At 38.0% G+C, this 27999-nt stretch overlaps 1 protein-coding gene across 4 annotated transcripts in view; it reads right to left on the reverse strand.

The window, feature by feature from the left end:
• Positions 1-999: 999 nt before the first annotated feature.
• The window catches only part of ARHGAP10 (Rho GTPase activating protein 10), a 133500-nt gene continuing 106500 nt past the window's right edge, over positions 1000-27999 (reverse strand). For 3 of the 4 annotated variants that reach the window (XM_042828348.1, XM_042828349.1, XM_042828347.1), the window contains 4 exons: positions 21457-21619; positions 11643-11774; positions 10769-10860; positions 1000-1790 (listed from right to left, as the gene is read on the reverse strand). In XM_042828348.1, the coding sequence (XP_042684282.1) occupies positions 1702-1790; positions 10769-10860; positions 11643-11774; positions 21457-21619 (476 nt within the window). In that variant the 3' untranslated portion in view covers positions 1000-1701. Of the gene's footprint in view, positions 1791-10768; positions 10861-11642; positions 11775-14774; positions 15067-21456; positions 21620-27999 lie in introns of those variants that run through there. The other variant, XM_042828350.1, reaches the window with a different exon arrangement.

Genomic DNA, 27999 nt, shown 5'->3' on the forward strand with positions numbered 1-27999 from the left:
GCCACCTCTTGCTGTATTTATTGGTATGACTATTTCCTTAAAAGCGTATCAAGGAGCAAATCTAAGAACTGGATTTTTTTTACAGAAGTCCAGAAGTAATTTTCTGTGCTTGGTCACTCAGCTGCTGTGCCAAGATAAGGACTGCCTATGGCAGAGTCACTGCTCACATACGAGGAGAATTCACCAAATGAAACTCCTCCAAGCTGTGAGGTTTAGTGCTGGAGAGCCATACTGACTTGGCCCACCACTGCTCCATCTGGAAATGATTTGGGCATACTCCAGTGGAGCCTCCACAGTCTAGGCAAAGGAACAAAAAAGCAGTATGGAGTTAAATCTGAAGGGGATAAGAAACACCTCAACCTGAAGGCAGCGTTAACCATTAACTGGTTTACTAATCACATTGGTTAGAAAAACCTGCAAGCAAAGTATGTCTGTAGTAAATTATTCTCAATCCATAGAGTCCAATTTAACAAATAAATGAGCCTGTGCTAACACGCCATCCTGTCAGATTTTCCTGCATCCTCTCCACTGCCTCCCAAAGGGTCTTTCTTGAAGGAGAGAAGCAATACAAAGATAAACGATAGACTGCATGTCACATTTTTATCACAAAGCACACATTTATACACCACAGGGCTTCTCGAAGCTTTTTCTGTGATACAGATAACTCACTTTCTACACAAATAGTTCTGCAAATTCTGAGGCAGCTACTTGAGGACTGTGATACTATGAAGTATCGTTAAGACCTTACAATCTACAATTATGGGAGAGGAAGAAAGGGAAGCTCAAGAGCCAGCCAGCAGATAAAATGAAAGATTTTTCCAGGATATACAGGAATCACAGAGATTTTCTTCTCCTTTGGCTTGAGTTTGCCAAGTTGCCTGTTTTGAGTTCCCCATCCATTTTAGAGTCTCTTTGTGACTGACTTAATAAAGCTGCCAATAATTATTTAATGTCATAACTTACACAACTAGACAAAATATTCTCCAGCTAAAGAAAGACTAAAATCAAAAACCAAACATCATTTTATTTCATTTACAGTGATATTTTTGAGTAACAAAGGAACCACAGCAGATAGGAGCCTGTAATAAAAGCTCACGTGTCTTACCTTAATAAAATAAATGAAGTCACACACACAACATAAATGAGCATAATCTTTGAAGACATTTGAAAAATGTCATGTCTTGATACCTATAATTTTACTTACCAATATATCTGTTCCACATCATCTATTCCACTTTTTGAAATATAATTTAGGTGTCAGCATGATCGTTTTTTTATCCAACAGTACTTTCCACACTCGATTAACAGTCTGTTAAAATGGCTGATATGGATGCGTAATCTTCTGGACACTAATTTTTAAATATCATCTTCAACTGAGAGCTGAGCCACAGATCAACCAAAGATTTGACTTCAAATGCTAGTTACTGTGCAAACAACCATATTGCTACAATTGAACAAACTATTAAAAAAATTAAACCTTCTCGCCATCCAACTGTTCTGTCCCCATCGATTCCAAACCTTGAAGAATCTTTCATTTCTACCTCGTATTTGGCAACACTTAATGTGCTTGAACATACTGGGATCTTCAACCCACAATCAGGCTGGCTCTTCGTTGATTAAAAACGGTCACGAAAGTGAAGAGAAGTGACTATAACAAAAATCCATGGATACCATGTACACCTTGGCGTTCAATGCATAAAGCTATAAAAACTGAACATAATTTTGTGGAATCAGTCCTCTCTTGCCATTTAATGTGCCTTCTAGCCATCCTGGTTCCCTGGAAAATTGCACTGCAAAAGAAAAGAAAAAATACATCGTCTTTTTATGCTCAAAATAGTCCTTTTAGAGTTAGCTCCATGGCACTGTGCAAAATATCCATGAAAATATGCAGTCTCTTGCAAACACCAAGTTGACTTGACAGTCTCACTAGGGAAAATGATTAGGATAGTTAAGTAAATGCTTGCATAATGTAAGTGCTTGAACTGTCTTCTGCTTTTGGTTGCAGGAGATAACATGAAGGGAACAATTAGATAAAAGGACTTAGAAAGGACAGGTTCATAAAATGGAAAATTCAGAAGCTTTCTGGTGAGAAGTCAGAATTCCTGTCAAATAGTAGGAAACAATTTCAGTAGCTGAGGGCAAAGTATAACCAAACTCCTGACTTCAGCAGAGGCAATGAACCTGAAAGCTCAGGGCCACAGAAAAGAGTCCAGATCTCATTCCAGGTACCATCTGTTCACAGAGTAGAGCTTCTACTACAAGAGACCAATGGACAATATTTAAATTATCAAACACATCATGGTATTCACAAAACACAAAGGAACAGTTTGGAAGGTAAACCTTGTTCCTTATCACCATCCTAAGTACTTGCCATTACTGATACTGAAGTTAATGCAAAAGTATCTGTAGATCTAAAATAAGAAAAAGTTCTGCTCAGACTCTAAATGCCCCCAAGTAATTCCGTGAGCAACAGAATAAATGAACTCTGGCTTCCTATGTATTTTTTAACCACATTTGACAGAAGTTAATAAAAGAAGCATAAGCCTCATTCATTTGGAATACAGTAAAAAATGCTCAAAATCCCCCTACCAAATTTCTTAGGAGAACACAGTACTTGTAGTACTTTACCTATTTAATTGTAAATCCCACACTTCTAGTGACCTATGATGTTCTCCACCATGTTAATTTATCCTCTTAGTGCTTTTAAGATGGACATTATTTAAAGAAATCATCAGAGAAATGCTGAGTTATGCTGCTGGCCATAACAATGCTTTATTCAAAACACATTAACACATTGAGGAATGTGATACTGATAGCTTTCACGAAATCAAGGAAGTAAAAGTTAAGTCTCACTTCAAAAGCATGGTAAGGTTCTCAAAATGAGCACTTAAAATTTCCCCTACCCTTCTGCTCTGTGTCCTAACGCTGGCAGGCCACAGCTAGAAGCTGTGCTCAGAAACCATGGCTTAAATAACAACTCTTTCTCCAAGACACTTAAGCATTTAGAAAACCAGACTGTTTCCAAATGATGCCGATAGTCCATATTCAGAACCAATATGAGCACATAATTAAAATGAATGTGTGCAGTAGAAAGATTCCAAAGGAAAAAAAAAACACAGAAAATTCTCTTTTAGAATCTCTGTACACACTGCAACTCACAGTAACTTACATTACTATTAGTAATTAACAGGCCCTCCTCTTTCTTTGTCATTTTTAAAACACAATTACAGTGTATACACGCATTTAGAACTGCGATGCTGAAACCAGCACAAGCCCACCTCCAGAAGCTCTGCTGCAACGGCTGCCATTGCACCCAATGAGCCATCGTGCCAGCTCTAGGAGTAGCTCACCCTCTGCCTGAAGTACCCATGTCTATGGGGCACAGCTATATTATGGGAAGGAAACTCCCCTAGAACAGTAGACAAGAAAGTAAAGCAACCAGAAGAGCTGCAAGTAAGAAATTTCTGCTTGTCCTCTGGAGCTAAACCCAAAAATACGTTTGGGTCAATTTATGTGACAGAGAAGACAGTGATTACTGGCATGTCAGTGTCTATAAACCAAAAGCCTGTTAAGAACAAGGGCAGCCCTTGTCTGAGGTGATCACACTGGACAGGGCCCTAAAATTTACCCGTAGGAGGAAATGGTCAAACAGTATGGAATCCCTTGGCTTGACACAGCAGCAAATTTCAGAAGAAATGTTTTCCGAACAAGTTTGATAATAGAATAGTGAACTCTGAGTACTGCAGAATGTTTCGATACAACACACCAGGCTGAGCAGCAGGGATGGAACTGGATGATCCTCAAGATCCCTTCCAACCCAAGCCATTCTGTGATAATATGATTTTATCCCATTGTTACCTACAAGGCTGAGCTCTGCACTTGGGGAACTGAATACCACACTTTACACACAGCTCAGAACCTCACTATTTCCTTGGTACAATTTTCTTACGGACTCTGTGAGCACTGAAGAAAGGATAAGCACTCAGACTACAACTAAACTCACCATTTCTGGTGGGAAACCTTTTTAAAAAAAAAAAAAAAAAAAAAAAAAACAAAAAAAATTTTTTTTTGTTGGAAAACCTTTTAAAAAAAAAAAAAAAAAAAAAAAACACATCAAGAATTTTTAGTATTCAACAGCAATGGCAACTCTCATCTTGAGTAAACAGATCTCCTCATGCATCGAGGTAGCCACATACATCACTGACTTCTGTGGGCAAATGATGTGAATGCAGAAGCTGCCCAAATGCAAAGTTGTTTGAAACCCCAGTAAGCCTGTTTTCTTTGCTAACCAATTCCGAAGCATGGTGTACAACAGCATTCATTTTAAGAACCCTCACCACACAAAAGACATTCTGTTATCACACGTCTTCCCAAACCCAGGCCATAGGCTGTTTCTAAAAAAACAACCTGTTGAAGAGATGCTCTTTACTGTCCCCTTCCTGCCATTTATTCTCAATCAACAGACATCACAATTCTTAGCACTTTCTCAGGCCTGCCTCATTTAAAAATAATGCTGCAGAAACTACACATTTGGCCATAAAACAACAACTATTATCGGACCTCTAGGACTAAGTCTTATGCTAGCTAGGGAAAACACCTGTAGTGTGAAAGACAGGGAGCAGAGAACTGACAATTACATATGGCACAGAAAGAGTTGATGAGGGTATAGCAGCTGTGCAGTCAAAACTGGCCATCAAAAGCCCTCCCACTCTGAGGACAGTGGAAATAGCAGCAATCTTCAGAGCCCTGATGGAATGGCAGCCTTCTGAACACCTCCTGCAGGGCCATTGGAGTGGTCTCACTCTAGTGAAGGCAAACTGTACACAGGGAGGATTTTTGACCATGAGTACGGCTGTGAATGCTACACAATTATCCCAAACTCAGGTGGACAAACAAAATAAATAGATTTTCTATCTGTAATGAGATCTCCAAGTAACAGCTTTTCCAATTTCACTGAATCAAGAAACACAGTGAGGTTAGCTTGGTAGTTGCAGCATTCTTTCTTAGTTTTCTGTATTCTCTATAGGAAATACCATTAATATTGCCCGTGTTATGACTGTCTAACTGCAAATACATAAAAATTTGAAAGCATCTCTTCTATGAGACACCAAGTCCTGACGTACTCTCCTATAGCAGACATCATGCTTGTTTCAGCAAATCAAAAGTTACAGGGATTTGCACTACAAATGAGATCAAGATTCATTTCCATAGTGGTATTATTTCACTGCCTGGGTGCCACTAGCTGCAGAAGGACTGAATCAGGCAAAACCCTTGTGGAAACAAGCTGTTTTGGGAGGAAATCTGACATGCGTGGTGCCTGACAAGATGGCCCCTGTTTCTACCAAGCAAAAGTAATGGACCAAAAGCTACATTCTGTGGGCAACAGAAAGCTCACTACAACACCAAAACACACTTCCATAGAAATCACTGCCAATCATGAATCAGAAATCATGGCCAATACTTCATCAGGAAGTTAAATTAAAGCACCCAGATGTGCTTCCAAGTCCTATGTCCTAAGTGCAGACATTGAGACTTGGAGTCTCAGTCCTGAGCTGAATTCATCCCATCCGCCAGCTGAGCATCCATGACAGTGCTGCATGCACAACAAGAGGTAATACACATCTGTTCAAACACATCTGTGTGAACATCTTCCACTTCTTAGCTTCCCATTAACTCTTTTTTGGAGTTTACTGTTTCCACAACACCGTTGGCAAGATAATGACTTCCCTATTCTGTATGCAGCGAAGTCAGGCCAGTTAAAATCAAGCTACCTTCTGTGGCTTTTTAAGACTTCTAGCAAAGTAGGCAGAAATTATGAGCGCATATCTAGAACTTCTTACTGGTGAAGGTGTGACAGCAACTTTCAGCAGCAGTTTGAGGTAACTTATCCTTAATGGTATAGAGTGATCTGAAAAGAAGAATATCTGCCCACCGCCTGTACACTCAGTTTCTCTGGGGGTAACACTGAGACAGTTAACATACATGAACGTTTTGAAAACCACAGATGAAAGGAACACAAAGTAGTCACTTTGTTCTCATTTTCAGCTCAACAAAATAATTATTTGCACATACAATGCAATATAGCATTTTGGAAGTACTACTTTTCTTTGATGTAAATCGTTCATTTATCAATACCATAAAGTCAGTCCAGAAATCTCAACACGAATAACAGGGAAGAGAATGCCTTGGGGGCAAAACAAGGCCGATGACTGAAAATGGCACTCAGTTATTCTGGGAAAAGCAGAGGGGGATGACCATGGTTCTTTGAATGGCTTTTTGTGTTCTTGCTGTGCTTGGTAGTGTATGGGAACTGCTAAATCACAGCCTGAACCTCTGATTGATCACCTGAGGCAAGCAATGAATCAGCCCTGGGAGCACAGGTGAAGACAATTCAGCTGTGCTGCCGGAAGGAGTGGAGCCTGGCTGCACCTTTCCTAGAGCCATTTAAGAGCTGACCAGGAGGGGTAAAAGATTTCTTCTGGAGATCCCTCCTTTGGAGTTTTGTAGTGATCTCAGGATGCAGGTAAGTGTTTTCTTTATTTATTTATTTTTTGTTTTTATAATTTGCTGTACCAAACTGTCTGGTTTATTTTGTAGTTATCGCATCTTTATATGCATTGGTTATACAGGTAGGAACAATGGCTACTACACTTTTGCTAAGGAAAATTCCTGTGTTAAAAAGCTTCCTCAGTTTTCTCCGAAATTGTTATTTTGAAAATTGTGGAAAGTTTTGTTGAGAGCCATTTTGACAAAACTTTGGGCAACTTCACTGTAGAGCTGATAAGAGTAATGACAAGGAATTTTGTTGTGCACAACATTTACCTTACCCAAACACTTCTCTCTAGTGTAATTCCCATTTTCTCACTTCAAAGGAGTCTCTTAGAAGAAGCAGTAGTTCAAGGCAAGGTTGGCAAGATTTCAGTGCCAGGCAGTGTGATTGCTCCTTTCATGATTATTTGGAATAACTGCTGTGACCAAAAATACCCAGTATGACCAGCATATGTCTCTCATGATTTCAGGTCATACTTCGTTTCTTCCCGCATATGCTTTTACCCAGCTGCGGAGTCTTTATGCTTTGTCTCTAATTACCTGAATTATAGTGATATGTGCTGTCAATAATAAAGCCTGTAGGAACTGGGAAAGAAAAACACTGGCACAGCCTAAGGTAAATTGAATTGAAGATGAAAAAAATATGTATTAAAAAAAAAAAAAACAGTGGATATTGTTCAGGTTATATTATTCATTTTCTTAGACAATTCATTTAAATTGAAATGTTTGCTTTTGATTTTCAACTTACCAGTTGGTGCTTTAATATTTATGTTCTGTGGCACTTTAACAAAAAAGACTAGGACTTGGGAGAGCATACAAAAATGAAAACACCTGAATATGCAAATGCTCAGATTCTATACGTTCTCCTATCATGTGATGTAAAGCTTAATTTAAAATATTAGTAAATCTAACTTTGTCATCCTGAGAAACCTTTCCTTTTCCCCATTTAGATTAAGGAACTGGAGAGAGCAGTAATGGTTAAACTTTTACCTGCTTGCACAATATTACATTTAGCAGCTATGACAGGTGCAAAACTGTACCTCACTAAATGCCATTATTCTGTTTCAGAGTAGAGCAGCCAGAAAGATTTTTAGAGGATAATAACAGACAAGAGAGAGCTACTGCAATCACCATCTACAGACCAAGAGAGATAAAGCAGAAGAAGAACAGGGAAGGGAAGTGAAAAAATGAAGGAAACATGGCAGAAGAACAGACCAAAGAGAAAGAAGAAAATTCAGCATGCAAACAGTGAGATGAGTGAGACAGGATTAGAAATTGAGAAAGGAGAGACGGATAAAACCCTCGCTAATGGAAGCAGTACTCCTTGGTAGACATTAATTTAACAGTTACTTTAATGGTTGATACTAGCTGTATGTCAACTTGATTGATGCGTTGTCACTTTGATAGTTAAGGTTATTGGTAGAGCTGCAGAAATGATGTATTATTACTTTAATTCTTCATTTGGGGGCTTTATTAGGGCATATGGGAATTTAAATTGAGTAACTGAAGAACCTGAATTGATTCACTGGAATCTGACTCTAGCTTAGGCACAGGGTGCCTAATGCAAAAAGAGAAGGCCTGTGTGAAGGCATTTCAGTGATTTCAAACATGAGGACTAGTCTGAAGGGTGAGTGAGAATAGCTTTCCACATTGATAGAGCCTACTTATGACATATCCTACTACAAGTTGTTATGGAATGGCTGTTGTTAATTATATCCAGTTACTGTCTTAATACTTGCATGGTCTCCTCCTTTTTGGGATTAGTCCACATCCTCCCCTAGGCTGAAAGTACTATGAGATGAAGAGTAACATCTACCAAATAAGCAAGATACAGTGGAATAAATGAAAACAAATCTACTTAAGGAGATGTAGATCTCCGATGGAGAGATCATAATTAGGTTTTTAAAATGCAGGGATTTTCAATGATGTTTTCCAAGCTTCCAAATATACTGGAGATGTTGATTGTGGGAAAAAAAAATATTCCTATAGTTTAAATGACTCTCCATGTGCTGCCGAAGAATAAAATTCATACTCGTTCTTGTTCTTGGACAGTCCAGCTGTCTAGATGAAAAAGTATTGAGGCTGTAATGCACCAAAAGCATGGTAGCTTTGCTGTAACAACTGCTGTCACACAAACACATTATACGGAAGAAACTAACTCTTGTAAGGCTGACTTCCCCAGTGGCAACACAACAGGTGTGCAAGCTGTGGTACTGTGCGTTCGAAATGCCTCTCTTATGCACCAGGTCTTCCATGTACCAGATTTTTTTCCCATACACAAATTCTACATCTGTGGAAGACTCCTATCAGTCATATTTTAAAAAACTTCAATTAAAATAACTGCTGTGAGAGATTTTAAAAAGAGCAATCATTTACCTAATCCATCTTTAAAAGATTTCCCATCTAACTTGATTCAGACGTGAATTGCCTGCAAGGCACTTATCTAATAGGAAACACCAAGTATGATTTTGTAAAGTGGGTGCTAGGGGGAAGAAGACTGCAGGGACCTCAAACCAGATTACACTTTAAAAAAAAAAACAAAAACAAACAACCTAGAACAACAAGAAAAAGAAAAAAATCAACATAACTGAATTCTGGACTAGGCCTACTCTTTATTTATTTGGGAGGAGAGAGTACAGCAATTTCCTTACAATCTGCTGCATAAAATTAGGCTTCACAAAGAAGGGGAAGTATATGTTTATGTCTGTGCTATTTTGTTGTTGTTATTACTGAGAAAAAAGAGGAAGGAGAAAAAGGATTATTTGTTTCAGCTTTATGTGAACAACTTTCACACATGTACTTTTTGATCGAGTACTAACAGAGTTAACAGGGTGCGTTTTGGGAAATGCAATGCACGGTTAGAGAACCTTTCAACACTTGCAGGTTGATTTTTTTTTTATTTTTATTTTTATTTTCCTCCAGTGGTTTCAGACTGTATTTTTTTTCTTACTGGATGTAAACAGGTAATTTGGAATACTTCTCCTTTATTGGATATCCAAACTAGGATTCTCACATGTAGTATCTGTGTGACTGGGCAGTGTATATCCTAAGTGTATTTAGTCATTCAGAATTAAATAGTACTTTACCTCTGGAAAGTACTTATCAGTCTTCTGGTCAAGTAGCAAGATAAAAATGGATAAGAAAAAACAGGCATCACTGCAGAGTTCCTGGTTTCTTTAGGAGCCCATGTGCCCCTTACTACTCACCTGCCTCTAGGCAGATCAAAAGGATAAAGTACTGATCTCAATTTCACCAAGAATCTTGAGAACCTAATTCACAAATCACTTTGAATCCCTCAGTCTGCACAACGCTTGGATGAGGATTTGGCTGGAAGTCTTGTTTTTGATAACAAATGCAATTTATCAAGGCCTTGTAAGAAACAGTCTTAAACCGCTCCTGCTATGAATTAATTTGTCCTTAACAGTTGTTATTAAATGCACTCAAGTAACAAGATTTGCTGAATTTGTCCAGGCCCTGTTGATCCATAGCATACCATCCCTTTCTGCAACAGTATGAAAAAGTGAGCTCTGATATCTTCTGTTTTTTCAGAATTTGTATTACAGTTGTTAGTGGTGTAAGATTTTAGAAGTAAAGACATTCTTGTCAACTCAAAACCCCTGTACAGATGCTGAAGAGTAGAGTCATACAATTATACTGAGGAGCTTCAGCGTTCTTGAGCACAGAATCACGTTCTGGGTGTTCATATGCAATATTACTTTTAGACAGAAATTTTTAAACATAGGCTTTCATCCTGCGACTATACTTCTTTCTACATGTACAAATGCACATTAAGCTTGGTCAGAAGATTAAACGCTTCTCTCTACAATAACAATCTAATTCACCTAGAACTCTGCTTGAAAATCCTTAAGTGGATTTATTTTAAATGAATCTCTCAAATATTTTACAAATATAGTCTTTATTAAAAAAGTTTCATAGGCCTTTCTCTATTGCTGAACTTTGTTTTTACTGTGATGCGTGTTTCGACGCTGCTGAAATGTTAAAAGCAACAAGAATCTGCTCACCCGAAGCGAAAGCATTACCTCATAATGCTTTCATTTATGCTAATGCAGTTTCTATGTACCGGAAATCTTCTACGTCACTGACTGCCAGAAGTGATGTTGACAGAATAGCAGTTATGCTTGTATTTTTATCCGAAGCCATTTGAACAGTTTTGTCAGTTTGTTTTTCATTGCTTTACATTCATTCAATAAGTACTTACCATCTTCAAAAATTGCTCCTGTCTGAAATGATAATTCAGAGCTGTGTTCTGCTTCACATGGATAAACTGCTCTTGCTTTTCGGTGGGCAATGCTGAAAAAATGAAATTATGAGATGCAGTTACTTTCGACTGCTAAAGAAAATAATCTTTTTCTCAACCATTCTCTCTCCATTCTCACTGGGAGGTGGCTAAAACTTTCTATGCAGTCTCATATGCATTATCACAGGCTTCTAATTCATATGCACAAATGCCAAAGCTGAAGCTTCACAGCTTACTGTTGGCACTTATGAATATCATACTCCTGTTTTTGTGCACACTTATTTCTATGCCAGTGAAATGCAGCTTCAACTACTGCTGTAATGTTGCCAAGTTCTAATCAGCAGTAAAATCAGTAATAAGCGAAGCGTACCTTATCTTGTTTATAGACTAGTCATTTTATCTTCGAAAATGTTCCCTCATGAACCTTGCAATACAGCTTTTCACTAACACTGCAGAGAATGCTTTTCTGAATCCTTTTTTTTTTTTTTTTTTTTTTTTTTTTTTTTTTTACAATATGACATTGATAGACCAATGAACATGCTATTTTGTCCTATATGCAATAAGGTTCATAGAACTTCTGGCAGTCTTTTGGAGGTGCTCTCAGGATGTTCAATAATAATTCTGGCTCAGTCTATGTATCTTCTGTGGGGAAGGTATTTAAAGGAAAAATTAGACAAAGTGTCTAAATTTTGTTCTGTGAAACTTGCGAAGGTTGCGTTTCTTGGTATGAGAAAACCACTTATTTACAGCAGAAGACGTGAATTAGTCGTTAAAAAAAGATACAGACTAAAGGGAGCAAATAAATAACCAGCAAAAGTCTCAGAGTACATCATACCTCTCCACTGCTCTGTCACTTCCAGTGGAAGGATTAGGGAAGGAGAAAGCAGATGGTACGGTGTTGGTAGCAACTGGGTTGGTGCACGGGGTGTTCATCCACGAAACCATCGATGAGCGGCTTTGACCGGAACTAAGGGAAGTATTTTCAAGGCAGAATTAACAAGATGAATACAAAAAAAGTTTGTATCTTCATAGCTAGACTAACTAGTTACTTTCTCTAAACTGAAAGTCAATAACAGAGTCAAACTAATTTTCCAGATATCCTGTTTTTGCCATTTCTTCCTGGAAAGCGTTTCTCCTACATGCCCTATATCCTAAGCCAGGATGAATTACCCAAGATGTGTGACATAGCCAATAACAAGAAAAAATTCCACGTTCCTTATCTAATAAAGACAGATACAATGAAACTGCATACAGCAGGTTATTATTTGAGCTGCCACTTTGCCTTTACAAGTTTTGATGAATCTATTTAAAAATCTTCTCAGCGCTGAACTGAGGCATGATGTATGACGGGAAGATTTCAAAAGGCTACAGCTATTACAGCAGCGGATCACGATGCTGCCTCTGGATTGAGATCTCTTTCGTGTAACTGCGCAGATACTGCTTCAGTGGCTGCCCTCATGAGCTCACTGTTCAAGTACATATTAAATTAATGGCTGAAAACATAGTTGCTACAAGAACAGCGGACGAAGCTGAAACACTGAAAAACATATACGAAGTCATTCTGGACCTAAATTTGCTCTACAGTTTGAGGAACTGAAGTGTTTCAACACTGGAAGCTTTTCTTCATGGGCAGAGCGACCAAAAATCCAAACGTTTCATGTCATCGTGTCTTTGGAACAAAGAACTGAACTTCAAGCAGTTTCCAAGCAGAAACAGAATTTAAATGGTTCACACACATCTTTCACACAGGAAACATCACTTGGAAGTAACGCAGCTGGGTCTGGGATGCCTGAGGGCTAGTCTTAGCATTGAAGAGGGAAGCATAGAAGGCATTCAGAATCTCCATCTTCTCAGCAGCACCTGTTAGTAGGGCACCCACATCATTTAGTAGGGGACCCACTGTTTCCCTAGTCTTCATTTTATTGTTGACGTAGTTAAAAAAGCCTTTCTGGTTATGCTTTATGTCCTTTACAAAGTTTCAAAGTTTAATTCTAGGAGTGCTTTAGCCTTCCTCATTGCATCTCTACAGGCCCTGACAACATTCTTACATTCTTCCCAGGTGGATGGGCCCTTTTTCCACTTTTCATGGATCATCATCTTTCCTTTTAGTTTATCCATGAGTTCTTGCTCATTCACACAGGCCTCCTGCTATCTTTGCCGGATTTCTTATTCTTAGGGGTGCACAGATACTGAGCTTGGAAGAAGTGGTGTTTAAGTGTCAGCCTACTCTCATTTATCAGTTAAACTTATTCTGGTACTAACCTTTTAGATGCTGTATATCCACAAAGCACCATCAAAATCTCTGAATCTAGTCAAGAAGGATTATCTGGATGTGTGAATTTCCACCTAAGCAAGGTGGATTGGCCAACAGACCCTTCACTTAATTGCAAATGAATAAAAGGATGCAGGAAACCTAAGTTATTAATTTGATTTCCATCTTCTTGTTCAAGGGGATATTTAATTTCCAGAAGAAATAGTCACTATTCTGTTGTGTTGATAACAATGCTTACAAACAAGTACAACTTTTACAGACTAATTGTGCCAGCTGATATATTGCTTGTTTTCATTCCAGCAATTAAATACTTATATAGACATTTATTTTGACTATTAACTTTGTATTTTACTGTGTTATAAAATGGTGAGTGGCCCATTCTTCAGTCATTAAGACAATTTTAAATTTGGATCTGTCAGACTGCATTTGGATGAGAATGGGAATTCTAAGCGTACAAAACCAGTATTTTGTAGTTAATTCCACTAATAAAAGTGAAACTTAAATGTGCTGGCATCATAGTGAGAAGAGTTTATCAAAACATGTTCTGCTTTTAAAATGATCAGATTTACCAAAGAAAGGTAAAAATTGCATGTAGTAAACTGAATAAAAGCTGGACTGTGCTGGTCAGAAATACATATCACTCCATGCTTTGGGAATAGGGCATCTAGTCTGCTTAGCCATTTCTGAATCTACCACTACATAGTAATTTACATTTCCTGTAATTACATACTTCTGAAGACCAGCACCTAATAATGTTGTGGCTTACTTCCACTTGAACTTGTTCTCTTCTTACCGTTCTTATGTGTTGTTTTAAAAGTTTCCCTAATTTTTGGCTGTAAATCCATTTAAAGATAATGCAAATACCAATGTTCACTTTTTGTGTTTTACTTGTTTCTAATACTGAGGATAGAAAATTGCTTAATAATACTGGAAAGCTTATAAAGCTTGCTAGAACACAGACCATCTGTCCATTGTTCTGCACACAAGGTACATGTGTAAAATTAATTTTAACTCAATAGCATAGATGGGCCTATGACAAAAAATGATTTTCAGAAACACGAAAAAAAAATTATCATACTTGAATGACTGAAGTATTAGAGTTAAAGCAATCCTGGTACTCAAAGAAAAAATCATTTCCCTTTGGCTTTCAATTATTGATCTCAAGTCCAAAATTAAGACTAGGTAAAGCTCATTTCTTAAGCCTGTAAACTACAGAAAATTGAAAAGTAACATTCCAAATTCACAGCCAGAATATGAAAGTGTTACTTGTTCAAACTAATCCCAAGTGAAGAATATCTTTCTGCCAAAATAGTCTTCTCTACTGCATATCTCAATGTTTGGCATTGTTTGCTTCACAACAAGTCAGTGCTAAAAGCTTCCATTCACTTGATATTTCTTAGAAATATGCATCTGTGCAACTTGCACGATCAGTTCTAGGACAACACACACTCCCCTTTGTTGAAGACACGAGATTAATGATCTCAAAATGATGCTCAGAACAAACTCTCTGACACAGGAAAGGGGCAGTAATTCATAAGAATACTTAGATTATTGCAGCTGGTTTCTCTTTGAGACTCGACAGAGGAGATTTAATAAATAAATCAACACATCAACAACAGAGTAGGTGTGCAAAGAAAGGAACAGAGGATGAAGTCATGCGTTCAGTCCCTCTTAGGGCACATTTATTTGTCCGGTAACACAGATTCAACAAGAACAGTAACCAATCAACTAGTAAGATTACACTGTCCTTTATCAGCTAGCATTAGGTGAAACTATGTAAAGATGAACAGATTTTCTACAAATTCTGAGCAACTCCAGCTGAGGAAAAACCATCCAGAAGTGAGGGTATGTGGCGCCCTGGTCTGCTCCCTCCTTCCATTTTGATGAATTCACTTAATACATTTCAGCTATAGCTAAAGCGCTGCAGTACAGCTCCTCAATTTGCTCGTCACTTTCAGTTCATGGTTACAGATCAACAGATCATTGTCTAGGATCCAGCATGCAAAAAAAAAAAAAAAAAAAAAAAAAAAAAAAAAAAAAAAAAAAAAAATCACAGCAATAGTTTTACCATAATGAGAAAAAGAAGTAAAAAACAAAACAAAAAAAGACAAAAAAAAAACAAAAAAAAAACCCCACAACTTTAATGGCTTTAAATATTAAGCACATTCTAGATTCTAGAATTTCAGCTCTTTTTTTAATTTACTGTACTTGGCTATCTCAGGGATCACTTAATTTTATTATTAAAGCAGAAGCTTTTGCTCAACAGGAAAAATCTTTTCCAATGTTGTGCTGTGCAAGCGATACACAACAATTTATTTTTTCCTTCAACAGATTCTTGAGATAGCAAAGCTACTTTGCTATGAAGGTTTGCAAGCCTTGTTTATGAAGATTATGCTTAATTAGAAAGTACCCTGTTGTCTTACAGTACCTCAACTTTGAGAAGGTATGTTGAAGAAATGCAGTCTTGTAAGGGCTAAAATGAAAGCAATGCATTTCTTGTCGAGAAAGGAAAAAAATCCTGACATAACCATCTCGCTCTGAGGAAAAAAAAAAGGTGGGAGAAGGAAGGAGCAAGAAAATGGTCTTACTGAAAACAAGCTAGAGATTTTGTACTGATATTCAGAAACAAACTCCTGAAAACAAGATTTTATTGGATGTTTATCTGTCTGGTTCCTAAGGTAACACTACTAAAGAGCAGCCTCTTATCTTGAGAGTTAGGAAGATACGGTGAAAAGAATCTGCCCTGCAACTCTTAAGAAAAAAGGAGGTGTTTCATAGAAGGGCTTGGCAGCCCCATGGCTGTGGTATCACAGTGTCTGGATGACGTCAACTCAGTGGAAGTGTTCTTAAAAGGTTTCGTTATAAGATGACACAGTATATCAGAAGGTATCAGCTGTTTCTGACTCAATATGCAATTCAATACTCTCCATCATCAGACAACAATCTTCCTGCATGTAAAAACTCTATGCCTTGATGAGAGCCAGGAGCAGAAAAATATACGGATGAAATTGTAGAAATTGTCATAGCGGCAACAAAGCTGGAGACAGAACAAAAGGACAGAATTTCCTGATCCGTGTCCACTGAAAAGAAACTCCACCCCCAAATATAAAGTCTGTAATTCGCACTCAGCATTCCAGATTCCTCGTTTATACACATCAGCCAACGCTGAAATAGATGCTTTGTTGAAGTTGGATTGTGAAGCCTCAGTGAAGCAGCCAACGTATTAGTGAAATGGTATTTCACACTGCTCTGGTAAATCTGAAGTTTATGTCTCTATAGCAGCCGTCCTAGGCTGCAGCATTTTTAAATGATAATTCAGATCAAGCAAAACTTAAGTATGTACATACGTACGATTATAGCAGACTGCTATTCCTTTTAGGAAATAAATGTGGGGGTTGTGTTTCCTGGAATCATGCAAAGAAAAGAAAAAGAGAAGGGAGAAAAACAAAAGAGACTTGAGCTCAAAATGGTTGCGTCCACATCCCTCTCTGCTCTGAGCACATGTACAGCTCACCTGGCACTCACCCAGCGGTGCTGCTGTCCAACTGAGCTGTCACTGGAAGACAGGGACATGGCAAAACCTATTTTGTAAGACCCACATGATGAAGTTATATTTTGATTGTTTCAATGAAGCTGCAAAACGAGAGCTACTGTTCTGCTTGCATAACACAGGAATACAAAAAGAAGTGCCTGCTTCATTTAAATCTGTCCTCAAACTGCTGAGTCACTGAAGAGGTGGCAGCTGAACCAAGACCAAACTGCAAAATAAGCACAGTGAGAATCACTGCTGCATACCTGGATTGGGCCTTCTACAGCTGTTTAAGCATCTTCCCTTACTTAAAAGAGATGATTACATCAGATATAGAAAGTTTTCAGGACACCAAAACTGATGTCACTCATCATCTATCTAAATTGCAAATGTACACTGCTGCCAGAAAATACAGAAATAAACTATTTCAATTTGAAGGAGACCAGATATGCAATCTACAGGTGTAGATATCACAAGGCTGATGGGAATTCATTCAGCAGTGAGCCAAAAAAAAACTGTCTCCAAGACTCTTGTTACGTTCAGAACACCACTTTTTCTGCCCTCCCTTGCTATCCGATGGTTCTTTCAACATAGGTTTGCTCACTGGGAATTTGAGCAAACCTGAGATTTCGCGAAGAATGCACAGATCAGCTTCTTTCTTGGTCACAAAGGCCCTGGAAGCACAGAAGATGCTGCACAGCACAGCTCTCATCACTGTTTGAAAAGCCTCCATGGACAGTGAAGACGTAAACGATGCCCACAGCACATCGCTGGGCTTCGTAAGAGAATATTAAAATGTCAAGATAATATTGTTAGGGTTATAACACAATAAACAAATAAATAAAAAGACTGGATTACTTCTTCTGCCACTGGAATTACTGCAGTTACACTGGGTTTCTGAATTAAGGCAAGTCAATATTCTCAAGACCAATATTAGTCACAATCTTCCTTCCTTCTAAGCTATTAGGAAGTAGCTGCTTTATGAGCTTTCCTTCGAGGATTAGAGGATGCAGGCTCTCCAGTTGTAGAAAAGGAAACTTGTATCAAAGCAGCACCTCAGAAAATGAATCAGTAGTGATATGAGCACACAAGATTGTAGAGGAATCAAACTGTCAGAAGAGTCAGAAGAATCACAGGAGATGCAGAAAGTGGAAGGAATAGATGGAAGTGGGGCATACCCAAGCCTTACACAAATTCGGACGACCGAAAAAGCAATTCTGCACGTTACCTCACTTTATTTCCTGGATTTCCATCACAGTGTTTTTCTCTATTCAGCACTCCTTCTGAACAGTCTATGTCTTCCCCTCACCTATTGTTAGTAGATCTCTGGTTCCTCTTGTGCCATCTATATACGAATATCTTTTCCTACCAACACTGTCAACTGACTTCCTGATCACCGCCTGCTGCAGCAGTCTGCAGGGAATGGCAATCTGCAGCAGCTACCAGAAAAAGAGAACAGAAAGAACACTACTAGGAAGGGAGGAAAAGGAAGAAAACAAACTTGCCAAGACAGATGAGCCATAACTCATCCTCTGATCAACCAACAATTGAAGCAACTCTGAAAGAAGGAGCGAAAGGTGGATTTTCAGGTCTAAACTTCCCAGATAATTTGCATTTGTAGAGTAGACAACAATTTGGGGAAAACTGATGGCTATGGATAAAAAAGATGTTTGGTGATTTGGTTTGTTAGAGTTTTTTTTTTTTATATCCAGGTCAGAATAATACTATGCATAACTCACAAAATGCATCTATTCTGCATTGAGGGAATAAAAGATTACAATACATCACCTATTTGTTAAACTTAAGGTACAACATACCACCTATCACTGTATTTGCACATTCTACTTTACTTTTTCTTTTAAGTATATTGACACACTCTTGAACGGGGGAATATTGTTTGTTTTACAGTGTCTACAATAACTGAAGGAACAGATCAAAGAAAGCTATTAAAGAATGCCTCTGTGGATAGCCACATTTCATTAGAGGATGCTGTTTACCTTTGGAACACCTGCCTAAGCTGGCCATCTGAATCAGAAGGAATGTGCAAGGAACTGCATGCATCTGAACATGGAAACTCCATTGTTGCTGTTTTGCCCCAGAGCCAACTGTGGTTCTGAGGAAAAACATGAACATCTTGAGAATATTCTGCTGGTGAAACTATATCAACACCAGTCTCAAAATTATCTGTCAAAAAATGCCTGAAATATGCTTTGCTTGCACAAGCAGTAACCATCTTGAGTTCTGTCAGAGCAACATGAACTCTGACGTGGTACTGGTGATTGACCTGAAGAAGACAGATAGCTGTACAATGTTAATTCTTTAGCTAAAGTGCGAGTGTATGTGGCCACTTAAAGAAAACACAGAGAAAAAAGGAAGGAATGCACTCTCCTAGAGGAAGGAATGTCCCCTCCTAGAGAAAGCCAGGAGGTGGAGGATGTATTCGCTTTCATTTGCTGCTGCTTTCACCATGCCAGAAGCTGTAGCTGCTTTCATTTTTAAAGACAGGACAAGAAAAGTGCATGCATTAAAAAAAAAAGATCATTCAGTGGAAGAAGAAAAAAATCTTTTTCCTTGAAAAGAAATACCACAAATCATGTGTTACTACTTAGAGTAAGTTACTGATATAAACTAACCTTTGAATATATGACATATCTTGACCCACAGTCCCTCCCCCCAGGAAACAGAGCATGCAACTTTTCTACTGCTAAGAAGTCACCACCACCTTGTTGACTACATAACTCCATAGTGACTGATCTCTTACAAGTAACACCCATGTGTTATAAATATCACTAGAAACTTCAGAAAACAGATCCTGTTATATTTCCATCTTCCTTAGATTCAGTAAATGTATTTACTGTAACTCAGTGAAGATCTGTAATACCATTTTACAGAGGACACTGAGACTTTGAGAATTGCTTTTGTTCCAATTTGGCACAAAACGCTAAACATTTTGAAATCCTGCTAAAATAGAAAGAGGTGGACTGTTCTCCAGCTAATTCTGGAGTAGTACAATTTATGAGAATAACCTAAGTACAACCACAGCATTCAACAGCCAATGAATGCCTCCTTTTGTGGACTTGTGAGAGGTACCACAGCTATACCATGCCAAGTCAACCACTACCTTTGCCTATCCACAGGACTCCATGATGCAAACTGACTGCCAAAGTCCACAAAGTATATTTGCCATTCTGACAACTACCTCTGCCATTAATACAGTGGAATTGTTTTGGTTCTCTTTTGTTCTTTTGTTAAGGCAAGGCCCTCTGTGTCATCAGAACTAAAAGGGGAAGATAAGCCCAACTCAGTGTGAGAAAGCAGAGGAATGAAAGCATGTGCACTGCCTACTATGCCTACTATGCACTGCCTACTTTGTCACTGTCCAGGCTTGTCACTGAAGTAGTTTTTAAGCAAATTTCTCTTACAGGTTAGTGGAAGGAACCCTTTTTGACAAATCAGCTAGATGCCTGTAACAAGTTACTTTTCTTTCCTTCCAAACAGAACTGTTTCCAAAAAAAAAAAAACTCAAGCTGTGAAACAAAGTTTCCAAAACAGCAGTACAGAATAATTTTTCATGAAAATAAACAGACAAAAAACATTAAGTTTCATCAACATCTGAAGATCCTGAATCTCTGTATTGAAACAACGCTTCCTTCTTTTGTTCTGTGATATTATCAATGCTCTTGTAAGCATATGTTACCTATTCAGCTATGCTTTCTTTCGCAGACATATCAGTTATATGTCACCCACAGCACTCGTTTTCCATACACACATCTCATTTCATCAAATACAGCTTACTGTCAGTCCTACATGTTACTACTGGAGTGTACAAGAGGAGAAGGAAAAGTGTCTTTCAGTACTCTGAATAAGCAATGCATATGCAAAGTATCTAGAAGTATCTGAACATCTTTCAATTTGGATGAGAAAAGATTGTTATAACTAATAAGTACCCTAATAAGGAGTTACTTATTTGTTTCTAGCTGTGGAAATATAAACCCAGTGTATGCCTGTCCACATATTCTCATGCATTATGTACATCTACACATACATTTTACACTCTTGCTTCATCTGCAGAACAGGCTACACAAAATGCCATTATGGAAAATATCTGTAACAAATCTTTTCTCCACATTTGCTTCTTCCATCTTCTTGGCACTAAGCTAGAAAACTGTATTGATATGATAAAGTTTGTATAAATAGCCAAACAGAATTCAAGTTCAACTTCTAATTTAAAAAAAGGCATGTTTAGCTCTGTGTATCACACTCAAGCATGTACTCAATCAAGTACTAAAACCATAATATCCTTTTTTGCTGAACCAACGTCTTACTCAAAACTGAACATGCACAGTGTCCACTGAAAGTGATATACTGCACTTTAGTTGTAAAGCAGGCAGTTAACTTGTTAGCAACATGGGATTAACGACAATAATATTCATAGACAACAACACTCATTAGTGTGCATTTAAGTGCATTTATCCAAAACCAAAATTTGGTCTTAAATCTTTACGGCCCTGCATTTAAGTGTAGCTTAACACTGTCCTGACATAAAACCAGTGTAATACATCATATAAAAAACAGCTTACATATTTATTGCCTAAATAAAAATAATTTAAAATTTTATAATGGGTTATAGTGAAACACACTAGATTTCAGAAGGAAAAAAGCTGCCACATTCAGTCAGCCTTTAAGCTGCACCACAGTGTGTAAGCATATACTGTTTTATAACAAAAAAAAATGAAAACTATATGCAATTTAAAAAGTGATTCATTTTCTACCAAGCTGAAGATAAATCTGTTTCATATGCATGATTGTGCTAGTGGAAAGCTATTATCCAGTATTCAGTATACTTACAGATTTGTTGTCCAGTCTGAAAGATCTCCGCTGTCCGTAATAAGGTGATTTCTATCCAATAGCCCAGGGGGGCTACTGGATAACACAGGAGTAGGAGACTGGGAAGAAAGAGAATCCATGCTGCCAGTTGGAGTGTCTTCTTTTGGAGAGCTGTGACTGTCAGCTAGAAAAAAAACAAAAACAAAAACAAAACAAAACACAGCATGAATCAAAATTATACTAAAAAGAGCCAAAGAAACTGCTTTGGTCACTGCGTCCTGAAATACATACAAGGAAAAATCTTAGGATCCTATTTTCACAGAATATTTTGGAGGACACACAATTCACCAGCACCTCTCCGAAGTTACCATAGCACCATTTCCCCCATCATTATCACGACACTATCTTCTCAAAACAATGTATTCCCAGTCTCCTTTATAACAAGTATTTTCTGTAGATGAAATGACTGGGCAGGGGGAGGGGGGTAGGAGGGAGGGATGTGGTTGCTTTTTAGACAAATGAATCATATCAGATAAAATGATTTCATTTTATAATCTGCAGATTTGTAGATCTCCCTAAAAAGATACAAATAAATACAAAACACATTTGAGTAAATGATTGCTCTCAAGAACCACACGTAAAATCTTATAAAATATGGAACAACAAAATGTAGAAAGGACCAAATAAGCAGATCTCTAACAGCAGGCCATTAACTGACACGTGATACCTAAGAATGTTACTTTCGTTACTCCTTTTTAGGGCGGTCACTTTTAAGAGAGCTCATACTTCGGTCTACTATTTGTTTATACAGGTTATTTTTACAACATCGCTCAAGAGACGACACTCAGAAATGACTGCTTAGGAAAAAGTTAGAATAACATCACTCCTATCTCACAAACAGTAAGGAAAAGCTGCAGTACTCACTGGAGACCATGCTGATACATCTAGCCATGCTTTTCACTGAAAAGCTAACATCCACCAACACCTTTCCTTTTTACTCTTTTAATTAAACATCAATTGAACATTTTATAAGTTCTAGAGGAGTCTTAGGAAATTAGGACAATTGCAAACATTACATTGTCCAGCACTGTCGAGCCCACAATTTCAAACAGGGCCTGTAGCTGTTTTCAGAATATTAATACTTAACAGTAACAAGGGTGGTTTCCAGCCATCCTTTACATGGCTGCCTTCATCCTTTCCTTCCCTCCTCTGCTTTCTGCTCCCATTCAAACATGTGACATAGCTCTGATAAATAATATCACACATGTTCTTTCAGAATTAATTCTATACTAGTGATCTCATAACCAGGGAAAAAAGTTCTGCTTCTTCAGGATCAGAACAATTGGAGAAAAAATGAACAACCAAAGCCTAACATGCCACTACAGTTGCTGGATCAAAAGCTGTTGAAGTATTGAACCAGTCTGAAAATCAGTATGTAAGCAGCACTATATAAGACTTAGTTCTATGTAATATTATTTTCTAATTCTAAATGTTCTCTACACAGAGAACAACTAAGTTCAATTCAAATCCCTCAAGCTGAGCAGCACTATTGCAATCATAGAATCGTAGAATCACAGAAAGGTTTGGGTTGGAAGGGACGACTCAGATTATCTAGTTCAAACCTCCTGCTATAGGCAGGGACACCTGTGTCTAGACCAGGTTGCTCTATGCCTGATCGAGCCTGGCCAGGAAGGGAAGCAAAAGCTTCAGTGTGTGCAGTGATCTTGAGCACAGCCCTTGGGGTGCCATCATTTCACATTTCTGTCCATTCCTTCAGTTCCTCTTCAGGAGATGGAGGGTGCTGTACACCTTCCCTGTCTCTTCTTGCCCTCTGGCCTGCTACCTGCCACGGCACACTGTTTCACCAGGGGCAATGATTATTTTTCTTCTTGAATAAATTAAAGAAAAGGCAATGAGAATTAAATGTGAACAATGCGAGGCAACTTTCCCTGGATAAAATCACCCTCACAGTTTCATTACTGCTTCAACCAGTCTGATCCTTTCTGCCTAAAACACAGAAAGCTAGCAAGTGCTCAGCTGCTTCCCCAGCCACCTCATCTGCACCCGCTCTCTGAGAACAACTTCCCTAGACAGTCAAATGAGATGCGACTAAAAACATTCATATGATAAAAGAGATTATCTAAAATTTGTCCTTAAAGTAGCTGCTAATTCAAGGCTCTAAATTAGCCTGCTGTAACAAAGTACAATATGAGGAGGAGAAGTTAACCTCACAGATGAGTCACTCCTGCTCTCCTGCCCCATCCCTCTGTGAGCAAGTCTGTGTGCAGCATGATGTGACATGAGAGCTGCAGGACTCAAAGATAGAAAGTAATCTATTACATCTCATTCGCAGACGTGCATGACACAGTGATAAACAGCTGAGAGATTAGACACAAATACTGCAGCTTTACTTTATTAAGAAACCAAATTCCTTTAAACTAAACAGATCTAAGACCCGTTACCTGATCAAAATTGATTTTCAAAATATTACTATTAATGCACATCAGATTATAAAACTACACGCGCCATATTACACAGCCATGTTTACCTAAACTATCCACTTCACTAAAACACGAGTGCTACCCTATTCTGCATTGTGTATGAGCAGGTCATCATCCCATACAGAAAAGGGAGGTTTCTCTTGAATCATTTCTTAGAGCACGCAGAGAAACAAGAAATGCTACATGCTTCAATCCCTGCCCACAGTAGTCTCTACAATGAAAGACAGAAACATGCAAGCAATCGCATTTGACCTAACCATAAATAAAACCGAATGTTACATCTTTCTTCAAACTTCTTCCTTTCTTTGCTTTCCTAAATCAGCACTTTGGCATGGTCAACACTGCATTGCATTCTCGAGAGTAAGAACTTAGTTTGAAGAAACAAAAAAAGGAAAGGTACTTAAACAGAAAAGTACCTTCTAAATTCAGTGGGATTAAGCAAACAACTTCTAAAAACATGTTAAATGATACTTTAAATTACAGAAGCAGATAACTCTGCTTTTTACATCAGGAAAGTAAAACAATAACTTTATTCATTTAAAAGCTAGTTCGTGTAACTGCAGAAACTAACAATCATCTAGCATACTTTAATGATTAAAACCAATATATGCACAAACATTAAGTCTTCACAGCATCACTGCTTTGATTTCAATAGTACAAAGATGGGCATGAAGCACAGTGTCCCACTCTGATCTGTGCTGCTGCTGCTTCACCTTGAGCACTGTGTGCAGTTTTGGGCACCACAATATAAAGAGGACATAAAACTATTAAGTGTCGAGAGTTGGTTTACAAAGATGGTGCATGGTCTAGATGGCAAGATGTATGAGGAGCAGTTGAAGCTCCTCAGTTTGTTCAGCCTAGAGCACAGGCTGAGAGAAGGACTACTGGCAGCTGCAGTTCCTCACAGGGAGCAGAAAGGCAGCGCTGAGCTCTGGAGCTCTGCTCTCCATGACAGCGACAGGGCCCGAGGGAACAGACTCACCAATTAATGCATGTACTTTCAATTTGTTGGGCTTTAATTTCCGGGCATGACCCATGTTACACATGACACAATTATTAGTTTCATTCACATCAGACTCTTGTTCTTTATGAAGAAGAAACAATCACTTTTTAAGTTTAACTAAACTTCTTACTAAATGGGATTTTGTAGTTTGACGATTGAGCACCTGCTGTATGAACCTATTCCAACAATCCAGAGTTCTTTCTAAACACTGTACACCAGATCAGAATTCCATATGTTTTCTTCTCACCCCACAAGTCCCACAATGAGCATCAAATTCCATCACTTATCCATCTCCTGCTCATATGTGTGAGGTCTGCATTTTTTTGCCACAGGATGATATTAGTAGTTTATAATGAGTTGATTGCCAATTATGAGTAAGAGACTCAGGAGAGTCTCTTTTCTCAGTTCAGAATTTTCCATTCTGTAGCTGTGGATTACATCTGCCTTCTAAGATCTGCAGATTTATTTCCTCAGTGCAATCAACCTTGTTTTGTCTGAACAAGGGCAGTGTAGCACATGGCAACAATTCCAAAGTAGCCACCACTGTCATTATTGTAACTACGTGTAAATGTAGTATCAAGGATTCTGTATTTACCATTCTAAATATTGCTAGTATGTTTGCATTCTCTCTGTGTCTTTGAACTTCTTCTTCAGCATGTTACAAGATGTTTGAAACCACATGACCTTTGAGGTCTCCTCCAACCTAAGCCATTCCATGTTTTAAAAGCTCACACTGCCAAACCATACAACCCAATTACTAGACATTTTATTGATTTATTTATTTTTAGGACAAGTTAGATGGTTTAGCAGTATTCAAAGTATCTGCTTTGCAACAGGCCTATTTGCGAAGATTTCTGCTTGACCCTTCTGACTGTAAATTCCACACTGATTCTCTTAGTTTTATTTAACAGTTCTTCAAAACTTATAATGTACATTGGTATTTCCTCTTTTCTTTTTTCTCTACTCTTTTATTGTATGCTGCTCTGTGGAGACATTAAAGATCCTAATTAGCTGGAGATTTAAAACTATCTTTAAAGTCTTGCCATAGCTGTTTTGTCTAGTGCGTGCTAAAATACATGGCTGGAATTGAATCAGGTCTATGGTTTTACTTTATTTCTGAATTCATGGGCTTCCTAATATTAACAGTCTAATATTTTTCACTGTTTCTCTCCTCTGAATCTTCTTTATCTCCAACTTTGTTCTACAAGGAGCAGCACTGTCAGATCTCCAGTTTCTATTAAAAGATTGACTGCCACATCAGACTGACAGGTCCTTTCGAAAAGAAGAACTTGAAATTTCTCATTTTTGTTTCCTAACACTTGAATTCTATTGAGTTTTTACATGACAAAAAAGGGAAGACAGGATTTTTTTTAAAGCTTATTTACATTGTTCTTTGAACACATTTTGATGTGTTTATCATCTCTTCTCCCTAGAAATTTCAATTCCCCTCTCTATTCTCTCCTGTTAGACCTTTATTTTCAGGTACCAGAGTGCCAGACCAGATGAAGGACGTGAGGATTCTCAGTATAAAATCAATAGCCTGTGTGATATACCAAATTTTTGTCAATACTCCAGACATCAACTCTTCATATTCCATACACTTGTGGGAAGCTTCTGACTTCCTTCAGCCTTGAGGTTGGCCATCCCTAGAGTTCCCACACAACTGCACTGAGAAGCTCTCATTGTTTACAAAATAGGTATAGGATCCAACTGCATTCTCAGCAGTTACTCACAACCTGTATGGGAGCTTCTGAATCACAGCCTAAACCTCTGATTGACCACCTGAGGCAAGAACTGAGTTAGCCCTGAGAGCACAGGTGAAGGCAACTCACCTGTGATGCTGACAGGGGTGGAGCCTGGCTGCACTTCTCCTAGACCCATTTAAGAGCTGACTACCAGGAGGAAAGGTTCTTTTCTGAATGTTGCTTCTCTTTGAGTCTTTCTAGTGAGCGCAAGACAAAGGTAGGCTTTCCAGTCATTCTTTTTTGATGTGGTAACTTGTTTAGCCTAACTTTCCTGTATATTTCTTAATTATGATATCTGTATATTCATTGATTATATACAATCCCATCACTTTTTGCACACCATGCAAATTTTTTTGGCCGCTCATATTCTTTTAAACTGTTGCCTAAATTATCTTACTGTTTTACTGTTCTAATCACAACCCTTATCTAGCTTTAGAGCTTTCACTGCACCTCTGCAGCATATACCTGTGTTTTTGACTGCTCTTAATTAAAGGTGTTATGATGTGGAAAACGAAATAGTTTTATGTTGGTCCTCACCACTAACTGTGTTTAACTGGTGCTACTTGCCGCTTGAGTTTCTAACCCAAATAGCCTTTTTTAACTTACTATGTTTCACTCTTTCTCATGATGAAAAATATGCATCAGATAAGAAAATTCTTATATGGACTAAGACCTTACTCAGCTTCTTTACAATAGATACATAACAACTTTTCTTTTGACTGGATAAGGCTCCGTTAATACAGGCTTTCAGACCCTCCATATCAAAAATGTGAACTCATCTTCCCCCTAACTCAATGTGACGTACCTCCCAGTTGCCTTCTTTTGACTTTTTCCATCTGGCTAGTCTAAGAATATATTTTTTGTTGGCATCTAAAGTTAAGGGTAACTGAAATACTTTGGCAGTGTCAAAAATCAGATCTTATTTTGCTCCAAGAATTCTTAACAAGAAACAGCATGTAATAAAAACTAAAAAAATAAAAATAAAAAAAAATCAACTAACACTACTAGTTACTTGTTTGAATGACAATTTTCTTCTAATCTTAGCCTAAGTAAACTGAAGAATTACTTACTTTATTATTAAAAGAAAGACTAATCTTTAACATTAACATGACAACCAACGTCTATAGCTTAAGAGCAGCCAGAGAAAGAATGTGGTTTATGAATCTAAATGTTTCTGAAATAGAAGAGGAATTTACCACAGTTAAACACAGTTTAACTGTTAAAACACAGTTTTTGTTAAGATACATAGAGAGCGAGCTGAACAGTTCTGTTAAGAACTGTGTATGCTGTAAATGTTTATCAGATGTACAAATTG

The sequence above is a fragment of the Centrocercus urophasianus genome, unplaced genomic scaffold (genome assembly GCF_019232065.1).
Source record: "Centrocercus urophasianus isolate 14NV4802_14NV808 unplaced genomic scaffold, USGS_Curo_1.0 seq_3, whole genome shotgun sequence".
Taxonomy (NCBI): Eukaryota; Metazoa; Chordata; class Aves; order Galliformes; family Phasianidae; genus Centrocercus; species Centrocercus urophasianus.